Source organism: Suricata suricatta, chromosome 8 (assembly GCF_006229205.1).
Source record: "Suricata suricatta isolate VVHF042 chromosome 8, meerkat_22Aug2017_6uvM2_HiC, whole genome shotgun sequence".
In the NCBI taxonomy this organism is placed as follows: Eukaryota; Metazoa; Chordata; class Mammalia; order Carnivora; family Herpestidae; genus Suricata; species Suricata suricatta.
Genome location: NC_043707.1, coordinates 23,140,587 through 23,160,112, shown reverse-complemented (window position 1 = coordinate 23,160,112; position 19,526 = coordinate 23,140,587). Strand labels below are relative to the sequence as shown.

The 19,526-nt window shown below is 43.6% G+C and overlaps 2 protein-coding genes across 2 annotated transcripts in view; one reads left to right on the top strand and one right to left on the bottom strand.

Moving 5' to 3' along the window:
* TPST1 (tyrosylprotein sulfotransferase 1) overlaps window positions 1-6,038 on the bottom strand; it is a 103,358-nt gene extending 97,320 nt beyond the window's left edge. Inside the window, exon 1 of the mRNA XM_029945717.1 lies at window positions 5,815-6,038. The gene's annotated coding sequence lies outside the window, so the exon portion shown is untranslated. The remainder of the gene's footprint in view (window positions 1-5,814) is intronic.
* LOC115297527 (5E5 antigen-like) lies at window positions 5,385-19,304 on the top strand. The gene is made up of 3 exons (XM_029945715.1): window positions 5,385-5,737; window positions 5,887-6,129; window positions 19,006-19,304. The coding sequence occupies exons 1-3, from the start codon at window positions 5,385-5,387 to the stop codon at window positions 19,082-19,084; spliced, it is 675 nt and encodes a 224-aa protein (XP_029801575.1). The 3' UTR covers window positions 19,085-19,304.
* Window positions 19,305-19,526: the final 222 nt, after the last annotated feature.

Genomic DNA, 19,526 nt, shown 5'->3' with positions numbered 1-19,526 from the left:
AGCCATCATACTCTAATGAGCATTGAGCTATTCAACTGAAACAAACAACAAAATAAAAAATCTTAGCAAAGAAATAGAAGACACAGAAAAGAACCAAATGGAAATTACAGAACAGAAAAATAAAATAACCAAACAAAACGTCACTAGATAGGCTCAATCGCAGAATGAATACAACAGAGGCAGAACTGAGTAAAGCTGAAACCAGAGTAGAACAACAAAACTTCACCAATCTAAACAACAGAGAAAAAAATTAATGCCTCCTGCACTGTAGGACAATCACAAAAGATCTAAGATTTGTAGTCTCACAAAGAAAGAAAGGAGAAAGAGAATGGTGGTAATAAATTATCCAAAACATGGCCGAAACATCCAAAATTTGGCTAAAGTCATGAACTTAACAGTTCGAAAACCTAAAAGAAATGCAAATAGGATAAGATCAAACAAATTCATGCCAAGATATGTCTCGCACTTACACTTCCGAAAACAAAAGACAAAGAAAAAACCTTTAAAGCAACCAGGGAGCAAGGATATGTCACCTATAGGGAAACACAAATTCCAAAGACAGAAGATTTCTTACCTGAAATCATGGAGGTATGAAGGAAGTGGCACAATATTTTCAAATGCTAAAAGAACTGTCCATCACAAATTCTACGAACAGAAATAGCTAAGAAAATCATTAGAACACTAAAGACCAAAAGAAGACAACTCTATTATTTAAATCTTAATTCTAACTTATTACAAAGTATACTGGTACCATTCCATGAGCAATTACAAGTTTTTCTTATAATAGTACTTAAATATTTGGGAATTACCAATCTCCCCCTCAGCATCACCAATGCCAATGAGATTCACATATGTAGATGGCTTAATGCATATTCCCTACTTCCTTAATTCTCTAAAAAAGAAATGGTTCTGCCACTGTTGAAGATCTTTTATCAGTTTGACAGTTTTATTCTACTTGAAAAATCGAAAGCTTATGAGCCTAAAATCAAAGCTATTTGTTTAAAGAAGATGGAAGATACATGTCTTAACCATCGATAAAGTCTATTTTAAATAATATCTGCTAAAGAGGAAGCCCTGAATGAACCTCTATAATCATGTAACAGCTTAACCATCTTAAAAACCAAATCATAAGAGCAAATAATATTTATCTTAATCCACTCTAATTTATAAAGAGTGTGTTTTTTTTAACAAGAATGACTATGCAAGTATGACTAGTGACCTGTTAAGCAGCCAAGAAAGAAACAGATGGTCATCTTGCAAAACTGTGAATTCAAGATGTTTCACATTATTTACCAACTGACTCATTGAACTAATTTTTATCAAGTTTTTAAAATATACTAAGTACTGTACAAGGCAGTGACAAAAAAATAAATAAGGTACTACCATACTGTGATAGAAGAACTATGGAATAGAATATACATTAGGTCTTCATCCCTGGCTCTGGCACAGAGCTCCTAAAACCCATGGAATTTCTTGATGGGTTTGGAGAAGTATCTTTTGTTATTCAGTATAAGCCCCTTTCAACCAGATCTTGGAGGATGGGGGCTGGTTGCCAGAAGAACCAACCCCTGACCTCAGAATGGGGGAAAGGGGCTGCAGATGGAGTTTATCACCATCAACCAATGATTATGCCTACATAATGAAGCCTCCATAAACTCTAACTGAAGGGATTCAGAGACCTTCTGGGCTGGTGAACACATGGATGTGCCAGGATGGTGCCCCTAGAGAAGGCATGGAAGCTCATGGAGGCCCCATGTCCCTTCCCACAAGAGACGGCTCAGGCATCTTTTCCATTTGCTGTTCCTGAGTTACATCCTTTCTAATAAGCAGGTAACAGTTAAGTAAAGAGCTTTCCAGAGTTCTGTGAGCCATTCATTATAGCAAATTACTGACCTGAGGAGGGGGTTGTAGGAAGCCCCAGTTTATAGCCAGTTAGGCAGAAGTACAAGTCACAACCTAAGACTTGCAATTGGCATGGAGGAGGGCGGGGGTGAAATGGGAGAGGCTGATTCCAAAACCTGTGGGGTCTGCACTAACTCTAGGTAGGCGGTCATAATTGGGTTAAATTGTAGGTTTGGAGGGTTGGAGAATCGTAAAGGGAAAGCCCACATATTTGGTATCACAAGTGGTGTAAGTAGCGTAAAAGAGACAGCAGTTTATCTTTAGGCATGGTCCTAGACTTCAAGGAACTCCTGGTTATGAGAAAAATAGGCCCATGAGAAATCATTTAAATGTGTACTTTAATAGGTACGTCTACCAAGTGCCAGGAAAGTAAGCAACCATGCCAACAAAGTGACATTTACCCTGATTTTTAAATACTGTAGTTCCTCAGGGTTCTATCTGTAAGAGTCACCTTAGGGTGGCAACCGAGCGGCCATTTCTCTGGGGGCTGGAGGAGAACACATGCACAGACGACCCCCGCCCCTCACCTGCAGACCTGGGATGTCCTGCCCCATTTGGAAACAGCCAATCATGAAGCTCCAGCTTCCCATCACCCTGACAGAGGAGGCAACCTATTCCATCCTAGCACATCCCTGAAAGGCCCTTATTTGATAATCTGCCCTCCCAAGATCAAACCCAGAACCCCCTCACCCATAACCCCCCCCTGCCCATCGCCTATCAGGCGCGACTTCCCTGACTCCCCACTCCCGGGGTCATGGGACCTCGCCGGGGAATGGCAGATCCCAATAAAGGCTTTCTTGGCTCCATAACCTGGTCTCTTTCTTTCCTCCCATCGCTGCCTCCATCTATTAAATCTTACACTATCAGTCCCTCTTTAAGCTCTCAGTCCAGTTCTCCATCCCAGCTGCATATTATGGTCATATGCAAAGCAATTTTTTTTAATTAAAAAGTTTTTTTAAGTTTATTTATTTATTTTGAGAGAGAGAGAGAGAGAGAGAGAGTAGGGGAGGGGCAGAGAGGGAGAATACCAAGCAAGTTCTGCACCAACAACACAGTGAATCATCACCTGAGTTGAAACCAAGAGTCTGGCCACCCAGGCACCAGGGGGAAGCATTTTTTAAATGACAGTGTCTGGCCCCGAGCAAACCAACTGAATCAGAATCTCCGTGGAAGCCTTCATGCCCTAATCCTTACCCTTTAAAAGCTACCCAGGTGGTTTCATAAAGTAGTACCTGGGTTGAAAATGACCAACTCTATTTGAGAAAAACATAACCCAGGCTTCAATCAATCTTCTGGAAATGAGAAGAGAGAGAAATAATTTCAAGTAGAAACAATATGAGCTACAATGGACTTACTGTGAGGAGAGAAGAGGATTCTAAGGTTTCTAGGATGAAGGCCTAAAATGGAACAAGAAGTGTTTATACAGGCTTGAGGGGGCTATGTGAGTAGAGGGAAGGGAAAGGAAAAGATAATCAAGTTTGGAGCATTCAGTATTCAAGTTTAGTTTTCCAATAGACAAATAAAAATAAAGAACACTTGAAACTCATCAAAATTGGGAACTGAACACACATCTTTGAAAACCATAAATATGGTGCTATTTAAAGCCATGAGAGGAAGTATAATCACACACGGAAATTAAAGAAATGAACAAAAATTGAAACTCTAAGGAATACCATGTTTATTGGAAAAAATGAAAAAGAGGGAAGCGTCAAGGGAAGGTTTTTGTTTTTGTTCTGGAAGGTGGAAATCTGAGCATGTATGCGGGCTGAGGAAACAATGACAATATAGAGGAGATCGAAGATGTTAGTTTTAGAAAGGAGGATCCCCCTCTGATCAAAGGAAAGGAGACCAGAAATCAGATAGGCACAGGCACACAGAAAAATGATAGAACTTTCATAGTCCGGGCTGAAGCCCACCAATTTCTTCTGTGAATTTTCTGCTTATTGCAAAATAAGCAATGAAGAAACATCGAGTAGAGGAGAATGGTAAAAATGGTAAAAGTCTACAAACAGCCATTTAGGTTTTAGTACATAAGATTAACCTAAGGGAAAGGCAAAGCATCTCCAGCCAGGGAGGGTAAAGTCAGATTCCAGAAGTTTAGAACAGCATCAGCAGCTCACTTACACGATTTTCTCCAGTCCGCTCTGGAGATCCCAGGAGCAGAAAAAAACCAACTGTTTGATTCATCCTGACTTGGAGACCATCAGAGCAAATGCGGCAAGAATAGCTTGAGGCCAGTAACATTGTTTTTATAATTTTAAAAAGTTAAATTTATTTCACTCTTAATACAAAAAGGGGGGGAAAAAAGACAAGGCTGTAGCTACTTTCTCGGATCACCAGAAAGAGTGCTGGGGAAAGTGAAGGATAATTACTTTCACTCCTACAGCACTTGTCAGAACTTTCACTAAGCATTTTTTTTTATCCCTTCAAGAACTGATTCCCAAAATGCTAAACCTGATTCCTCTGAGCTCTTAAAGGATGAAAATTCATTGCAGGACTGGACTATCCAACTGAGAGAGAAACAAGTGAAATACTTCTTACCTACAATGTTGTATTCTGGCTAATAGGTAAACTCTGCTGACTGAAGGGTGGGAGGTGATAAGGGAGTGATTTATATTGTGAGGCTCCCTCAGAATCCTTTACAAAGCCAATTAATATAAGACAATACTTGACAGGGACGCCTGGGTGGCTCAGTTGGTTAAGCATCCGACTTCAGTTCAGGTCATGATCTCACAGCTTGAGGGTTCAAGACCCGCTTCCGGCTCTGCGCTGACAGCTCAGAGCCTGGAGCCTGCTTCGGATTCTGTGTCTCCCTCTCTCTTTGCCCCTTCCCTGCTCATGCTGTCTCTCTCTGTTTCTCAATAATAAATAAATGTTTTAAAATTTTTAATAAATAAATAAAACAACACTTGACACGAAGCAGAATCCAAGGGGTTTTCCCCTAAATAAATGCAGTGAGTAAATAATTGACAATGTAATCGCTTTCTTACACTTGGAGTTCACTAATTTGTCCTGCCATCTCCCGTACCACTCTTCAAGGAGTGGGCAGAATCCCTCTGGATACAGAGACCTGAATGAAGGAGGAAGCGACTAACACGCGAGCGCATCCACTCTGTGGCAGGCCTACTGTGTGCCAGGCTCCGGGCAAGGCACTTTCCATGTTAGGCGTGCAGGTCACTGAAAGACGAATTATGATGTTCAAACTACAGATCTGGCGTTCAGGAGGGTATCAAGAGCGTCTGAAGGTTTAAGTGTAAAGGAAAAGAAGCGTTCGTGACGGTGGTTGATGAAAGTGAGGGGAAAAGAGGCGAGTTGGGAAAGGAAGGCGTCTGAGAGCAAAAGGGCAAAACCCAGGGACAGGGGGGGTGGGGGCGACTGAAAGATACGGAGGACATGGCAATAAGGGGCAGGCATGAGGGTGGTTCTGTGGAAGCGAAGCCGGGATACCAGTGAAGGCAAAAGTCTGATCTGATCCCGGAGGGATGGGCGGCGGGCAGCGGGGGTTGGGGGGCTGGGGAGGGTCTTATCCCCGGAAGGCGCCCCGAAGGACTGCACGGGCCGGGAAACGGTGCCAACGCCACGAAAGGGGAGGGGGCGGCGAGGGGGAACCACGGCTGGGGCGAGGCGGGCGATGGCGAAGCGGAGCCCGGGAAACGCAGGCGCTGGGGGAAGGGGAGCGAGTGCGGGTGCAGGAGCCCGCGGGCCAGGGCGCGGGGCGCCGCGCCTCGGGGGCGGGGCTGGACAACTGCCCGCAGCGAGATGGGGAGATGAGCGGGCAGGAGGTGACGCGGAGCCAAGGGATGCCAGGACCGAACCGGCCGGGGCCCAGAGCCAGGTGGGCGGCGGCGGGAAGGCAGCGGGGCCGGGGCGGCGCTCCGAGCCCCGCTACCGCGAGCGCGGCGTTCCCCTTACCTGGGATGAGTGAGGAGCCGCCGCGCCGCCTCGCCAGCATCCTGCGCTCAGCGGTTTCTCCCACTGCCCTAGGTGGGGGCCATTCCACCCGCCCCAGGAGCCCGTCTTCACTGCCAGGCGCCAGCTGCTGCCAGCCCGGCCCGGGCCCGCGGAGCAGCGCCGACGCGACCTGCGCCCGTGGCCGCCTCAGCAGCGACTCCCGCCGTCGCCGTCTCAGCGCCGGCCGCCAGCCTCTCGGGTGAGCCTGGGATCACACGAGTGCTGCGATTGGTTGCCGCACGCCCGGGCCGGGCGATGTATCGGCTTCTCTGATTGGTGAGTTTCGCTAGATGCCGCCCGCGGGAGGTGGTATTGGGAATAGTGCCGGGTCCTGCAGGCGTTGAAGGGCGGAATGGGTCTGACGTCGCGGCCGAAAGGGCGCCCCGGCGTCCCTGCGTGTGCGCGCTCCGCTAGAGTGCTAGCCGGCGGCCACCTGCCCCCACGGGTTGTTGCCCTAGCAACGGCGCACTTGAGCTGGCTGAAGAGGAGCTGCGCCTGGAGTGCGGACTGCTCCGCCTTAACCCCCACGTGGGCGGCCTTCATCAGTGAAATCCTGCCACTGGACAAGGAAAGGAGCTTTTCCAAGAAATCCTCTTTTTGCATGCCCACTGCTACAGATACCACCCCTCTGGTCGCTGCTGGCGGAGGAGCTTTCATCTCATAGGAGATAACTCAAGAACAGATATCAAATTCACACAGTATTGCATTCCACACAAAAGTGTAAGAGTGATAGATTCTGTCCCAACCATAGGGGTGGGGAACTGATCCTTGAGAGAAAGAAGTGAAAGCTGGGATTGGAGAAAAGGCAAAGGGAAAAGAAACGTTGGGGAGAGGGCTGAAATTGCCCAACTGAAAATTAACAGTTCATGTTTCTGTCAGGAACTGACATATCCATACCAGGTTATGTCAAAGCAATTATTTCACATCTATAAACTGAAACAAGATTCAAAATGAAGTAAGCATTGCCAAAGAGTCATTGTCAATAGAGTCTAGATCTAGAGCACATTGAGGAAATTTTTTGCCTACTGCAATTCTGGGAATACCTAAGCTTGACTTTTGTCCATCGAACTTTGGACGTCTGTCAATTGCAACTTGTCAGTTTCAACTCCACCATCTCTTCCCATTCATCCTTCCACTTTGGACTGAAAGAAAATGTTAACACCTTGTAGCTAAAAAGTCAATCATGTATTAGATTTTGTTTAAGGTCTGCTAACAGAACTTGTAATATTTCAAAAAATAAAGTTATGGCTTTTGCCTTTATAAGCCTAATCTGCTTCCTTGAAATTCAGAGCACACTTTAAATTACAGTGGACTCCAAGTCTCCCTTAAATAAATGCTTTGATTGCCTTACATCCTCTTCTTTGATTGCAAACAGCATGGGCTCAGATATCTAACATCTTTTTATTCAAAATTCCTGTCTACCATATTGGAATGTTTTCTTACCTGCAGAATGAGATCTATAGAATATATATCTTAGTTGCATTAGTGTTCATGTGAGGGCCACACAAAAACTTGTACATGAATGCTCATAGCAACATTATTCATAACCGATAAAGTGGCAATAACTCAAATGTCCATCAGCTAATTAATAAACAAAATTTAGTATATCCATACAATGAAATATTATTTGACCATAAAAAAGAATGAAGTTCTGGGGCACCTGAGTGGCTCAGTCGGCTAAGCGTCCAACTCTTGATTTTAGCTCAGGTCATGTATAGAAAAATGTCCAAAAGAGGCAAATCTATAGAGACAGCAAGTAGATTAGTAAATGCCTTGGGCTGAGGAGACTGGGGAAAATGGGGTTCCTTTGGGGGCAATTGATGAAAATATCCTAAAATTGATTGTGTGATGATTACAAAATTTGGGCATATACTAAACACCATTGGATTGTGTACTTTATATAGGAGATTAGTTGTATCTCAGTAAAGCTGTTACTTTTTTTTAAGATTTTATTTTTAAGTAATCTATATACCCAACATGGGGCTCAAACCCTCAACCCCAAGATCAAGAGTCACATGCTCTCTGAACTGAACCAGCCAGGTACCCCAAAGCTATTGCATTTTTAAAAAATAAAGTGAGGGATACCTGGGTGGCTCAGTAGGCTAAGCGTCTGACTTTGGCTCAGGTCATAATCTCATGGTTCCTGAGTTCGAGCCCCGCATCAAGCTCTCTGCTGTCAGCACGGAGCCCACTTCAGATCTTCTGTCCCGCCCCTCTCTCTGACCTTCCCTCACTTGCTCTCTCTCTCTCTCTCTCTCTTTCAAAAATAAATAAAATGAGATTACAAACCTCTGAAAGCCCCTGGTTCTGGTGTCTCTCTAACAAGGTCTCAATATATCTAACTCTGTTTTTTCTGTATTCAGTTAGCAAAATCTTTTTTAAAGTTTATTTTTATTTATTTTGGGAGAAAGAGAGAGAGAGAGAGAGAGAGAGAGAGAGAGAGAGAGAATCCCAAGCAGGCTCCACAATGACAGCACAGAGCCGGGATGCCTGGGTGGCTCAGTTAAGTGTCCAACTTTAGCTCAGATCATGATCTTGCGGTTTTTGGGTTTGAGCCCCATGTCGGTCTCTGTGCCAACAGCTCAGGGCCTGGAGCCTGCTTCAGATTCTGTGTCTCCCTCTCTCTCTGCTCCTCCCCCACTTCTGTCTCTCAAAAACAAATAAATGTAAAAAAAATTTTTTTTAATGAAGCACAGAGCCCAACGAGGGGCTCAAACTAATGAACCATGAGATCATGACCAAAGCCAAAACCAAGAGTCAGATGCATAACCCACTGAGCCACCCAGGTGCCCCTGGAACATTTAAATCTAATCAAGAACATGATCTGATTTGTCCCTAGCTGCTTTGGGGCAGAAGAAATGGACCACTAAGATTACAAAGGTAGCCAAAGAAATGAGCAAGATTAGCAGGCCAAGAGCAAGAGGAGATGGAAGGAAGGAGATAGCACTCTGCAAAGTATAGACAGACCCAAGGGCTGCCCCCCACATCCAATCTTTCAGTGTTAAGGGCTAAGTCCTATTCCACTTCCTGCATCCAGACTCTTTCAGCAACAGTATTCACCATGACCTGGAGCTGCTGCCAGCTCCCTCCACAAAACAGAATTGCAACTGAGACGACCTTCATACTGCCCCCAAAGTACTTCACCCAACTACAAGACCTGAAGAAAAACTGAGGGGCACCTGGGTGGCTCAGTTAGGCGTCCAACTCTTGATTTCAGCTCAGGTCATGATCTCACAGTTTGTGGGATAGAGCCCTGCATCGATAGATTGGAGCCTGCTTGTGATTCTCTCTCTTACTCTCTCTGCCCTCTTTCTGCTCGCTCGCTCTCTCTCTCTCTCTCTCTCTCTCTCTCTCTCAAAATAAATAAATGAACTTTAAAAAATGATAAAACTGAGTAGCCAGGTGAGGGATGGTGCTTGTATCTCACCCATTAAACTGTGAGAACAAATTCCAGAAAGGACTTTGGTAAGAACGGGACACGAATCCCTTCAGTGAAATCTGGCAGGACTCTTGACCTTCCTTCCTTTTAGATGACCGGATGTCTCCCTGAGCAAGACACCTTTAGGTGACCCAAGAGTCACACTGTAGAAAGTAACCAGAAGCAAGGAGCTATTTGAAGTGAAGCAAAGCTCAGAGCCCTTTGGAAACAAGTTTTTTCTGCTTTCTTTTGCTTTTTGTTTTTAATTTTTTTAATGTTTATTTATTTTCAAAGGACAGAGAGACAGAGCATGAGCAGGGGAGGGGTAGAGAGAGAGGGAGACACAGAATCTGAAGCAGGCCCCAGGCTCTGAGCTGTGAGCACAGAGACCAATGCAGGGCTTGAACTCATGAACAGTGAAATCATGACCTGAGCCAAAATCAGACGCTCAACCGACTGAGCCACCCAGGTACCCCTCTGCTTTCTAAATCTACCTCCAACCCAAGTAGTATATGTTAAGAAAAAAGACTCCAGGGGAACCTGGGTGGCTCTGTGAGTTAAGCATCTGACTCTTGATTTCAGCTCAGGTCATCATGTCACAATTCATGAAATCAAGCCCCATGTGGGGCTCTGCACTGACAGCATGGAGTCTGCTTGGGATTCTCTCTCTCCCTCTCTCTGTCTACCCCTCCCTCGCTCATGCTCTCTCTCCCTCTCTGTCTAAATAAGTACACTTTAAAAAGAAAAAAGCTCCACAATATACTCTTAAGTGAAAATAACAAAGTTAAGAAGAGTGTATATAAATGTCCACTTGCAATTTTTAAAAGTACACACACCCTGATTTTCTGAAATAACCTCTGGAAGGGTGCACGGTGAACTGCAGCAGTGGCTGTTTCTGGCTGGAACCATGTGGGACTTGGGGACAGGAGTGAGAAAGAGACTTATTTTTCTAATTTTCTTTTTTTTTTTCTAATTTTTTAAAAACACTTATTCATTCTTGAGAGACACAGCATGAGCAGGTGAGGGACAGAGAAAGAGGGAGACACAGAATCGGAAGCAGGCTGCAGGCTCTGAGCCGTCAGCACAGAGCCCGATGCGGGGCTCAAACTCACAGACTGCGAGATCATGACCTGAGCTAAAGTTGGATGCTTAACCAAGTGAGCCACCCAGGTGCCCCAAAAGAGACTTATTTTTCACTGTATCTATACACTTAGGCACTTTTTGAAATTTTGTGTCATGTGCTTGGATTACCTATTTAAAATAAAGTCAGAATTTAAAAAACTCTCTTCTGCAAAACTCACCATTGAAGCCTATAGGAACATCTGGTTCACATGACATGTATATTGTTGTGTGTAATTTTTTAACCCACATACTCGGTACACACATTCTGAACATGCTGTACTTATTTTCCCTTCCCAGCTTTACCACCTTCAGGTGATCTGCTCCCTCAGATAAGCTCACCTGAGGGCATGGACAGCATCATCCCCTGACCAATCCATAGACAGATCAAAGGACTAAGAGCTTCTTTCTTCCAGACAGCCTAGACTCCACCCACAGGCCCAAGAAAAGAGAGGAGGTGGGCAGGTGCCTATTGACACCCCAGTGACAGCCTGGAAGCCACTGCCCTGTAAGGCCAGCCTTGCACAGTTTCTGCCTCATGGATTCATCTCCCAGGAAGGCCCGGCCAGGGTGAGGGCTCCTTACCACAGAAATCTCCCCTCCTGCAAGGAAAGCCCGTGCACCACACCTAGCAATGGTCAGGCTTTGAGGAGGACAAAAGAGGCAGCACAGTCCTCCACCACGTTTACTTGGGGGGGATTATTGGCTTTGGTTTGGTTTGGGGTACAGCAGATCTCCCTTCATGGCATTGCCATTCCAGAATCCGGCATGAGGAGAGAATGGTGCAGAGGTGAGAGGTGGAAGGGAAGTGGAGGCCCTTGGAAATGGAAAATTGGGGAAGAGAAGCATGCCAGGTCCTACTTTATTATCCTCTGTCTGTGCCCAAGGGAGCTGCAAATGAGGGTCAGGAGCAAAGGGTTTGGAAACAAAATGGAGAGGACAAGGTACTTTGCAGTGCAAGGTGAAGGAGCCTGGAACTGTCAGAGACACGCGTAGGGCTGTGGGAGAAAGTCTGGGGAGTGGAGAGCTGGGGACAAAAGGAGGTCTCAAGGGTAGGGGCAGAAATGTAATGACAGGAGGTGGCTGGGTCTGCCCAGCCCTCTGTCCTGTCCCCAGCACAGGGCCTCGCATGCACTGAGTGAATGGATGAGTCAATGAATAGATATAGAAATAGCAAAAGCTGCAGCAATCAACAAAGGCCACCAAGGCAAAGCAGAGGGATACACGGGAAGAGAACAGGAGGGCACTCAGGGTCCTCCCTGGGAGGGCAGAGAGACTCAGGGTGCGGGCTCCAGAGGCAAAGATCCTTGAAAGGGAAGTGAAGGTTAAATTAAACTTTCATGCAACCTAAAGTGACCCCAAAGCCCTGGCTGACTTGGGACAAGATGAAACACTTACCTGCAAATAGCATCAAAGGGCCAATGTGCTGCACGAGACACCTCACAATTCTCTTGAAGCTTGTGAGATAGAGGGATTTGAGACAAAAAAGAAAATGCTGCGGAGATTTAAAGAAAAGGAAAAGAAAAAGAGCATGCCTCCTAACTTTCCCCACCCCTAGCTCCAGGAAAACTGGCCAGGTCAGGCCCCTCAGCCACATCATCATTTTTAAAATGAGAATCCAGCCTGGCCTATTAGCAGGCATTTTCCAAATGGCTACAGAATTCCTGCACCTTCCAAAAATACCTCTTCATGGAATTCCTGCCAGGCAGAGAGGGCCACATGCTCAGGCTGGAACCAACCAACTGGTCTTCCTGAGCCATGCTCTGAAAATCCTGGATACAGGAAATGCCCACTGCTCCATGGGTAAACCCAGCCAGACAGCTACTGGTGCTGAGCCGAAGATGGGAGGAAAGCATCCTTTCGCCCCACTTGTGACAAAAGAGATTATGTGATTTCCAGGAGTGGCTTTCAAGCCTCGCTCTCCATATAATCCACCTGTGCAGCTTTGTAAACTAGACACCAAGCCTCTCATGGGTTACATGAATCAGAAGCTCTGGGGGAAGGGTCTCCTCACCCTGGGGGGTGGACAGGGACTGGAGTAGTGACTAGAAGGTGGCACAAGAGGTACTTGAGAGAGGCTAGGCACTGATACTCTGTTTCCTGACCTGGAAAGGACCCAGTTTGTTCACTTTGTGAAAATCCGTCAAACTATACTCACAGGTGCACTGTTCTGTCTGTTACACTTCATGTTTTTAAAAGCTGCCAGATAAATTCTACTCCCCTACCAGGTTTGAGAACCTCTGAGTCAGAGCTCCAGGATGAGGACTTTAGGTTACACTAGAGATGCTGAGTGCTTTGGGGTGTGGGTTGGAGTAGCTACAGGGATCAGCCTCTACTCTTGGGCAAGTCTCTGACTTTCAGGGGAGAGAAGCTCCAGGGAATAGAGGGGCCTCAAGTGGGAGGTGCTCCAAGAAATAGTCCTGTGCCCACGGATGCTGACTAGTGACAACAGTGCAGACCAGGAACATCTGCCAAGCCTAATGACTCGTCCTACACCCAGCTTGCTCAGGCATCTGTGACCTAATTCAAGAGGGCCATTTTCTCCTGTGGCTTTGGTTTTCCTTCCCCGGTTAAAGAGGCTGCAGAGACTTCCAGCTTCTTGCCATCCACTCAGGTCCCTTTCCCAGGGCAATCAGCTTCTTGGAAGGATATGCTACTCCCTGCAGGATCTGGAGGATTCCAGCCCATGTTTACTAGTGTCTTCCACCAGGCACTGCTGCAGCTGCTGAGGACACAGTGATGAACAAGTCAGACCCTGCTGCCTTGATTCTGCTTCTATTTTAATGCAGAGCCTGAAATTCAATTACATATGAAGGAGACCAGAAAATGCCACTTCAGAATCTGCCACTGTGGCTTGAGGGGTATTTTGAGGTGAAGGCAAATAAGAAACAAAAACACGAGTTCTTTGTCCCTCTCCTTTCTGCTAGAAGCAGGGCATACATTTTCCTTTTGTGAAGGAAATTTTCATTTGTAAAAATGCTCTCCCATCCTACCAGGAAGAGGAGAACAAGGTTGAGTTAACTCATCACCTCCTCATCTCTTGAATCTGAATACCACACCTTAGTCTATCACCCTCATCTTCCATCAGTTTCTCATGTATATTTAACCTACCACACTTTGCTGCCCTTAGAAGTCCAAATCTTCCCCTTTTCCCCTAGGAGGTTAAGAATATAAACCTAAGGGTGCCTGGGTAGCTCAGCTGGATAAGTGTCTGACTCTTGGTTTCAGCTCAGGTCATGATCTCACAGTTGGTGAGTTCAAGCCCACATTGGGCTCCATGCTGACAGTGTGGAGCCTGCTTGGGATTCTTCTCTCCCTCTCTTTCTGCCCCTCCTTTGCTCATGTTCTCTCTCTGTCTCTCTCTCTCTCTGTCTCTCTCTGTCTCAAAATAAATAAACTTTTTTTAAAAAGAATATAATTCTTTAACTATTTAAGAAGCCAAGTGTTGGCTCCTGTGTGCCTGGGCAATAATGAACCTTTTCTCCTGTTGTCAGTTTAATCCTCAGGCCCCAGCCTCTGATCCTTACTGGGTAGATGACTGTGTTGCCTTTCCACACGTACTTAACAGAAGCACTCAAGACTTGCTCATCACTCAATATGCCCAGGTCTCCACTTCTGGTCCTTTGCTCATACACATTCTCCTACCTGCATTGACCTCAACCCAGCTCTGCCAGTGAAAATTCAGGCAATCTCCAAACATTGCAAACACCAATTCCACTCAGAAGTGTCTCATCTCTGTGACCTTTGTGACTTGTGTTCCACTTTACACTTCTCTTAAGAAACTCTTCCTGTTCATGGATAGATGGAGAATCATCTATCATGCTACTGGAAGTAAAAACAAAGCTGGAGTAGCCATACGTATATCAGACAAACTGGATTTCAAACTACAGGCTGTAACAAGGGATGACAAAGGGCATTATATCATAATTATGGGGCCTATCCATCAGGAAGAGCTAACAATTATAAATGTTTATGCCCTCAGTTTGGAGACACACAAATATATAAATCAGTTAATCATAAACATAAGCAATCTTATTGGTAAGAATACAGTAATTGCATGTGCTTTAATACTCCACTTACAGCAATGGACAGATCATCTAGGCAGAAAATCAATAAACAATGGTCCTGAATGATACATTGGACCAGATGAACTTGACAAATATATTCAGAATTTTTCATCCAAAAGCAGAAGAATACACATTGTTCTCAAGTGCACATGAAACATTCTCCAAGATAGATCACATACTGGGTCACAAAATAGCCCTTAATAAATATAAAAGAATTGAGATCATACCATGCATATTTTCAGATCACAATACTATGAAATGAAATCAAGCATAGGAAAAAGTTTGGAAAAATCTCCAAATGCATGGAGGTTAAAGAACATCTTACTAAAGGATGAATGGGTCAACCAGGCAATTAAAGAAGAAATTTAAAAATATTTGGAAGCAAATGAAAATGAAAACACGACAGTCCAAACCCTGTGGGATGCAGCAAAGGCAGTCCTAAGAGGAAAGTACATTGCAATCCAGGGCTATCTCAAGAAATAAGAAAAATCCCATATAGAAAATCTAACAGCACACCTAAAGGAACTAGAAGGAGAATGGCAAAGAAACACCAAGGTCAGCAGAAGACGAGAAACAATAAAGACCAGAGCAGAAACAAACAATATAGAATTAAAAAAAAAAAAACACAGCAGAACAGCCCATGAATCTAAGAGCTGGTTTTTTGAAAAAAATAAACAAAATTGATAAACCCCAGGCCAGACTTCTCAAAAAGAAAAAAGAGAGCACCCAAATAGATAAAATCATCAATGAAAAAGGACAGATCACAGCCAACACCACAGAAATGAAAACAGTTATCAGAGAATATTATGAAAAATTATATGTCAACAAACAGGACAACCTGGAAGAAATGGACAAATCCCTAGGCACCCACACACTACCAAACTCAAGCAAGAAGACATAGAAAATTTGAACAGATCTGTAACCAGTGAAGACATTGAATCAGTTATCAAAAAATCTCCCAAAAAATAAGAGTCCTGGGCCAGATGGCTTCCCAGGGGAATTCTACCAGACATTTAAAGCCGAGTTAATACTTATCCTTCTCAAGCCGTTCCAGAAAATAGAAATGGAAGGAAATATTCTGGAATCATTCTATGAAGCCAGCATTACCTTGATTCTGAAACCAGACAGAGACCCCCCCCCAAAAAAAAGAGAATTACAGGCCAATATCCGTGATGAACATGGATGCAAAAATTTCCAACAATACACTAGCAAATCAAATTCAACAGTATATTAAAAGAATTATTCACCATGATCAAGTGGGATTCATTCCTGGACTTCAAGACTGGTTCAATATTCGGAAATCAATCAATGTGATGCATCACATTAATAAAAGAAAGGATAAGAACCATATGATCCCTGAATAGATGCAGAAAAACCATTTGACAAAATACAGCATGCTTTATTAATAAAAACTTTCAAGAAAGTCAAGATAGAAGGAATATACCTTAACATCATAAAAGCCATATATGAAAAGCCTACAGCTAATATTATCCTCAATGGAGAAAAACTGAGAGCTTTCCCCCTGAGATCAGGAACATGACAGGGATGTCCACTCTCACCACTGTTGTTTAACATAGTGCTAGAAGTCCTAGCATCAGCAATCAGACAACAAAATGAAATAAAAGCATCCAAAATGGCAGAGAAGTCAAACTTTTGCTTTTCACAGATGACATGATACTCTACGTAGAAAACCCAAAAGACTCCACCAAAAGGCTGCTAGGACTGATACATAGATTCAGCAAAGTCACAGGATACAAAATCAATATACAGAAATTGGTTGCGTTTCTATACATCAATAATGAAGCAACAGAAAGAGAAATCGAGAAATCAATCCCATTTACAATTGCACCAAAACCTATAAAATACCTAGGAATAAATCTAACCAAAGACATAAAAGATCTGTATGCTGAAAACTATAGAAAGGAAATTGAAGAAGACACAAAGAAATGGAAAAATATGTCATGCTCATGGTTGAAAGAACAAATATTGTTAAAATGTCAAAGCTACCCAAAGCAATTTACACATTCAATCCAATCCCAATCAAAATTGCACCAACATTCTTCTTAAAGCTGTAACAAACAGTCCTAAAATTTGTATGTAACCACCAAAGACCCCAAATGGCCAAATAGTATTGAAGAAGAAAACCAAAATGGGAGGCATCACAATCCCAGACTTTAGCCTCTACTACAAAACTGTAGTCATCAAGACAGTATGATATTGGCACAAAAACAGGCATATCAACAAATGGGGTAGAATAGAGAACTCAGAAATGGACACACAAATGTATGGCCAATTAATCTTTGACAAAGCAAAAAAGAGAATCCAATGGAAAAAAGACAGTCTCTTTAGCAAATGGGGTTGGGAGAACTGGACAGCAACATGCAGAAGAATGAAACTAGACCACTTTCTTACACCATACACAAAAATAAACTCAAAGTGGGTGAAAGACCTAAATGTAAGATAGGAAATCATCAAAACCCCTAGAGGAAGAGACAGGCAACAACCTCCTTGACCTCAGCCGCACCAATTTCTTGCTTGACACGTCTCCAAAGCAAGGGAATTAAAAGCAAAAATGAACTATTGAGACCTCATCAAGATAAAAGGCCTCTGCACTGCAAAGGAAACAATCAACAAAACTAAAATGCAACCTACAGACTGGGAAAAGATAGTTGCAAGTAACATATCAGATAAAGGATTAGTATCCAAAATCTATAAAGAACTTACTAAACTCAACATCTGTAAAACAAATCATCCAGTGAAGAAATGGGCAGAAGACATGAATAGACAATTTTCCAAAGAAGACATCCAACACACACATGCTCAATGTCACTCATCATCAGGGAAATACAAATCAAAACCACAATGAAACACTACTTCACATCAGTCTGAGTGGCTAAAATTAACAACTCAGGAAACAACAGATGCTGGTGAGGATGTGGAGAAACAGGAACCCTCTTTCACTGTTGCTGAGAATGCAAACTGGTGCAGCTGCTCTGGAAAACAGTGTAAAGATTCCTCAAAACATCAAAAATAGACCCAGCAATAGCACTACTAGGAATTTATCTAAAAGATACAGGAATCCTGATTCATAGGGACACATGTACCCCAATGTTTATAGCAGTGCTTTCAGCAACAGCCAAATTATGGAAAGAGCCTAAATGTCCATCAACTGATGAATGATTAAAGAAGATGTGGCTTATATATACAATGGAATACTACATGGCAATGAGAAGGAATGAAATCTGGCCATTTGCAGCAACGTGGATGGAATTGGAAGGTACTATGCTAAGTAAAATAAGTCACTCAGAGAAAGACAGGTTATATGTTTTCACACCTATGTGGAACTTGAGAAACTTAACAAAAGACCGTGGAAGAAAGGAGGGGGGAAAATAGTTTCAAACAAAGAGGGAGGCAAAGAGACTCTTAAATACAGAGAAAAACTGATGGTTGATGGAGGGGCAGTAGGGAGGAAATGAGTGATGGACATTGAGGAGAGCATTTGTTGGGATGAACACTAGGTGTTGTATATAAGTGATAAATAACAGGAATCTACCCCTAAAACCAAGAGCACACTGTGTACACTGTATGTTAGCCAACTTGACAATAAATTATATTTTTTAAAAAAGAAACTCTTCCTGTTCTAGTTTGCATTTTTATTCTCTGTGCATTTGTCTGGTTCTCCTCCCTCACCCTTAGCAGATAGAAAGCAGCTTGGATGAGGGTGCATATTCCCCACAGCACCCAATGCTCTTCTGGGCCCATAGGAGGCTTTGGAATGTTTGGTGAGATGGATTAAATTGAATGATGGGACAGCGTTTCCCTTAAGAATCATCAGCTCACTAGGGCGCCTGGGTGGCTCAGTCGGTTGAGCATCTGGCTTCGGCTCAGGTCATGATCTTACGGTTTGTGGGTTCGAGCCCCACGTCGGGCTCTGTGCTGACAGCTCAGAGCCTGGAGCCTGCTTTGGATTCTGTATCTCCCTCTCTCTCTGACCCTCTCATGCTCACGCTGTCTCTCTCTGTCTCTCAAAAAATAAAAAATAAATTTTAAAAAACATTAAAAAGAAAAGAATCATCAGCTCACTTGTTCTACATCTCTAATTTATAGACAAAAAGCCCTATTGCTTTTTGTTTTAATTTTTTTAATTTTAAAGATAGAAAAAAGTGGTAAGAATAGTACAATTAACTCCAGTATATATACATATATCCTTTACCAAATGTCCAACTGGTGATTCACCAATTGTTAACCTTTACTATGTTTGTTGGATATGTGTCTACCTGTATGTAATTATCATTGTTGTTACTGAACCATTTGATAATCAATTGCAGACACTGTGCCTTATGTTCCTTTATACTTCATAGGGGTCGCCTAAAAATAAGGACATTGTCTTATACATTGACCCAGTGAAGGAAATTTATCCAATTTATATAATATACAGTCCATATTCAAATTTCTAAATTGTCCCAATTATGTCTTTATGAAAGATTTCAACAACCTCCATGTTGACCTCACTCTGTACTTTCTAATTGATTAAGTCTTTCTTTCCAGTTTATCTCTGAACTCGGGCAAAAAGCCTGCAGGCAAAGCATCCCCTGATGGGAACCGAAAATACCTGCTGGAGCAGTAAAGACGGGCCTGAACCAGCAAGACCCTGCCTGTGACTGAGCCCAAGACAATGATCAACCTGACCTTCACTGCCCACCTGCAGGTACCCACTGGCCTTTGTCCCGTATTTTCCTTGTCTGAACCCAGAGGTATTTTTGGCACTTTGGAGATAATGTTTGAGACTCTGGTATGCTCTCCTCATGCGGTAGCCTCACTGAAATAAATCCCTGTTTTGTTTCTCAGCTGCTTGTGTCTCCACCTTTGTCAGCAGCGAGTGGCTGAACCGGTCTGTTTGGGACCCCAGAACCAGGTGTTCTTGTACCCCTGTGTCCTGGCCACATTTACAGCTAATTTTTCCTTCAAATCTGTGTGTTGCACTTAGTTATGTCACTTTAGTCTCTTTCTTCACCTTTTCTCTGCCTTCTGAGGCATACTAGTTATTTGTAAAATAACTTCAACTTTAG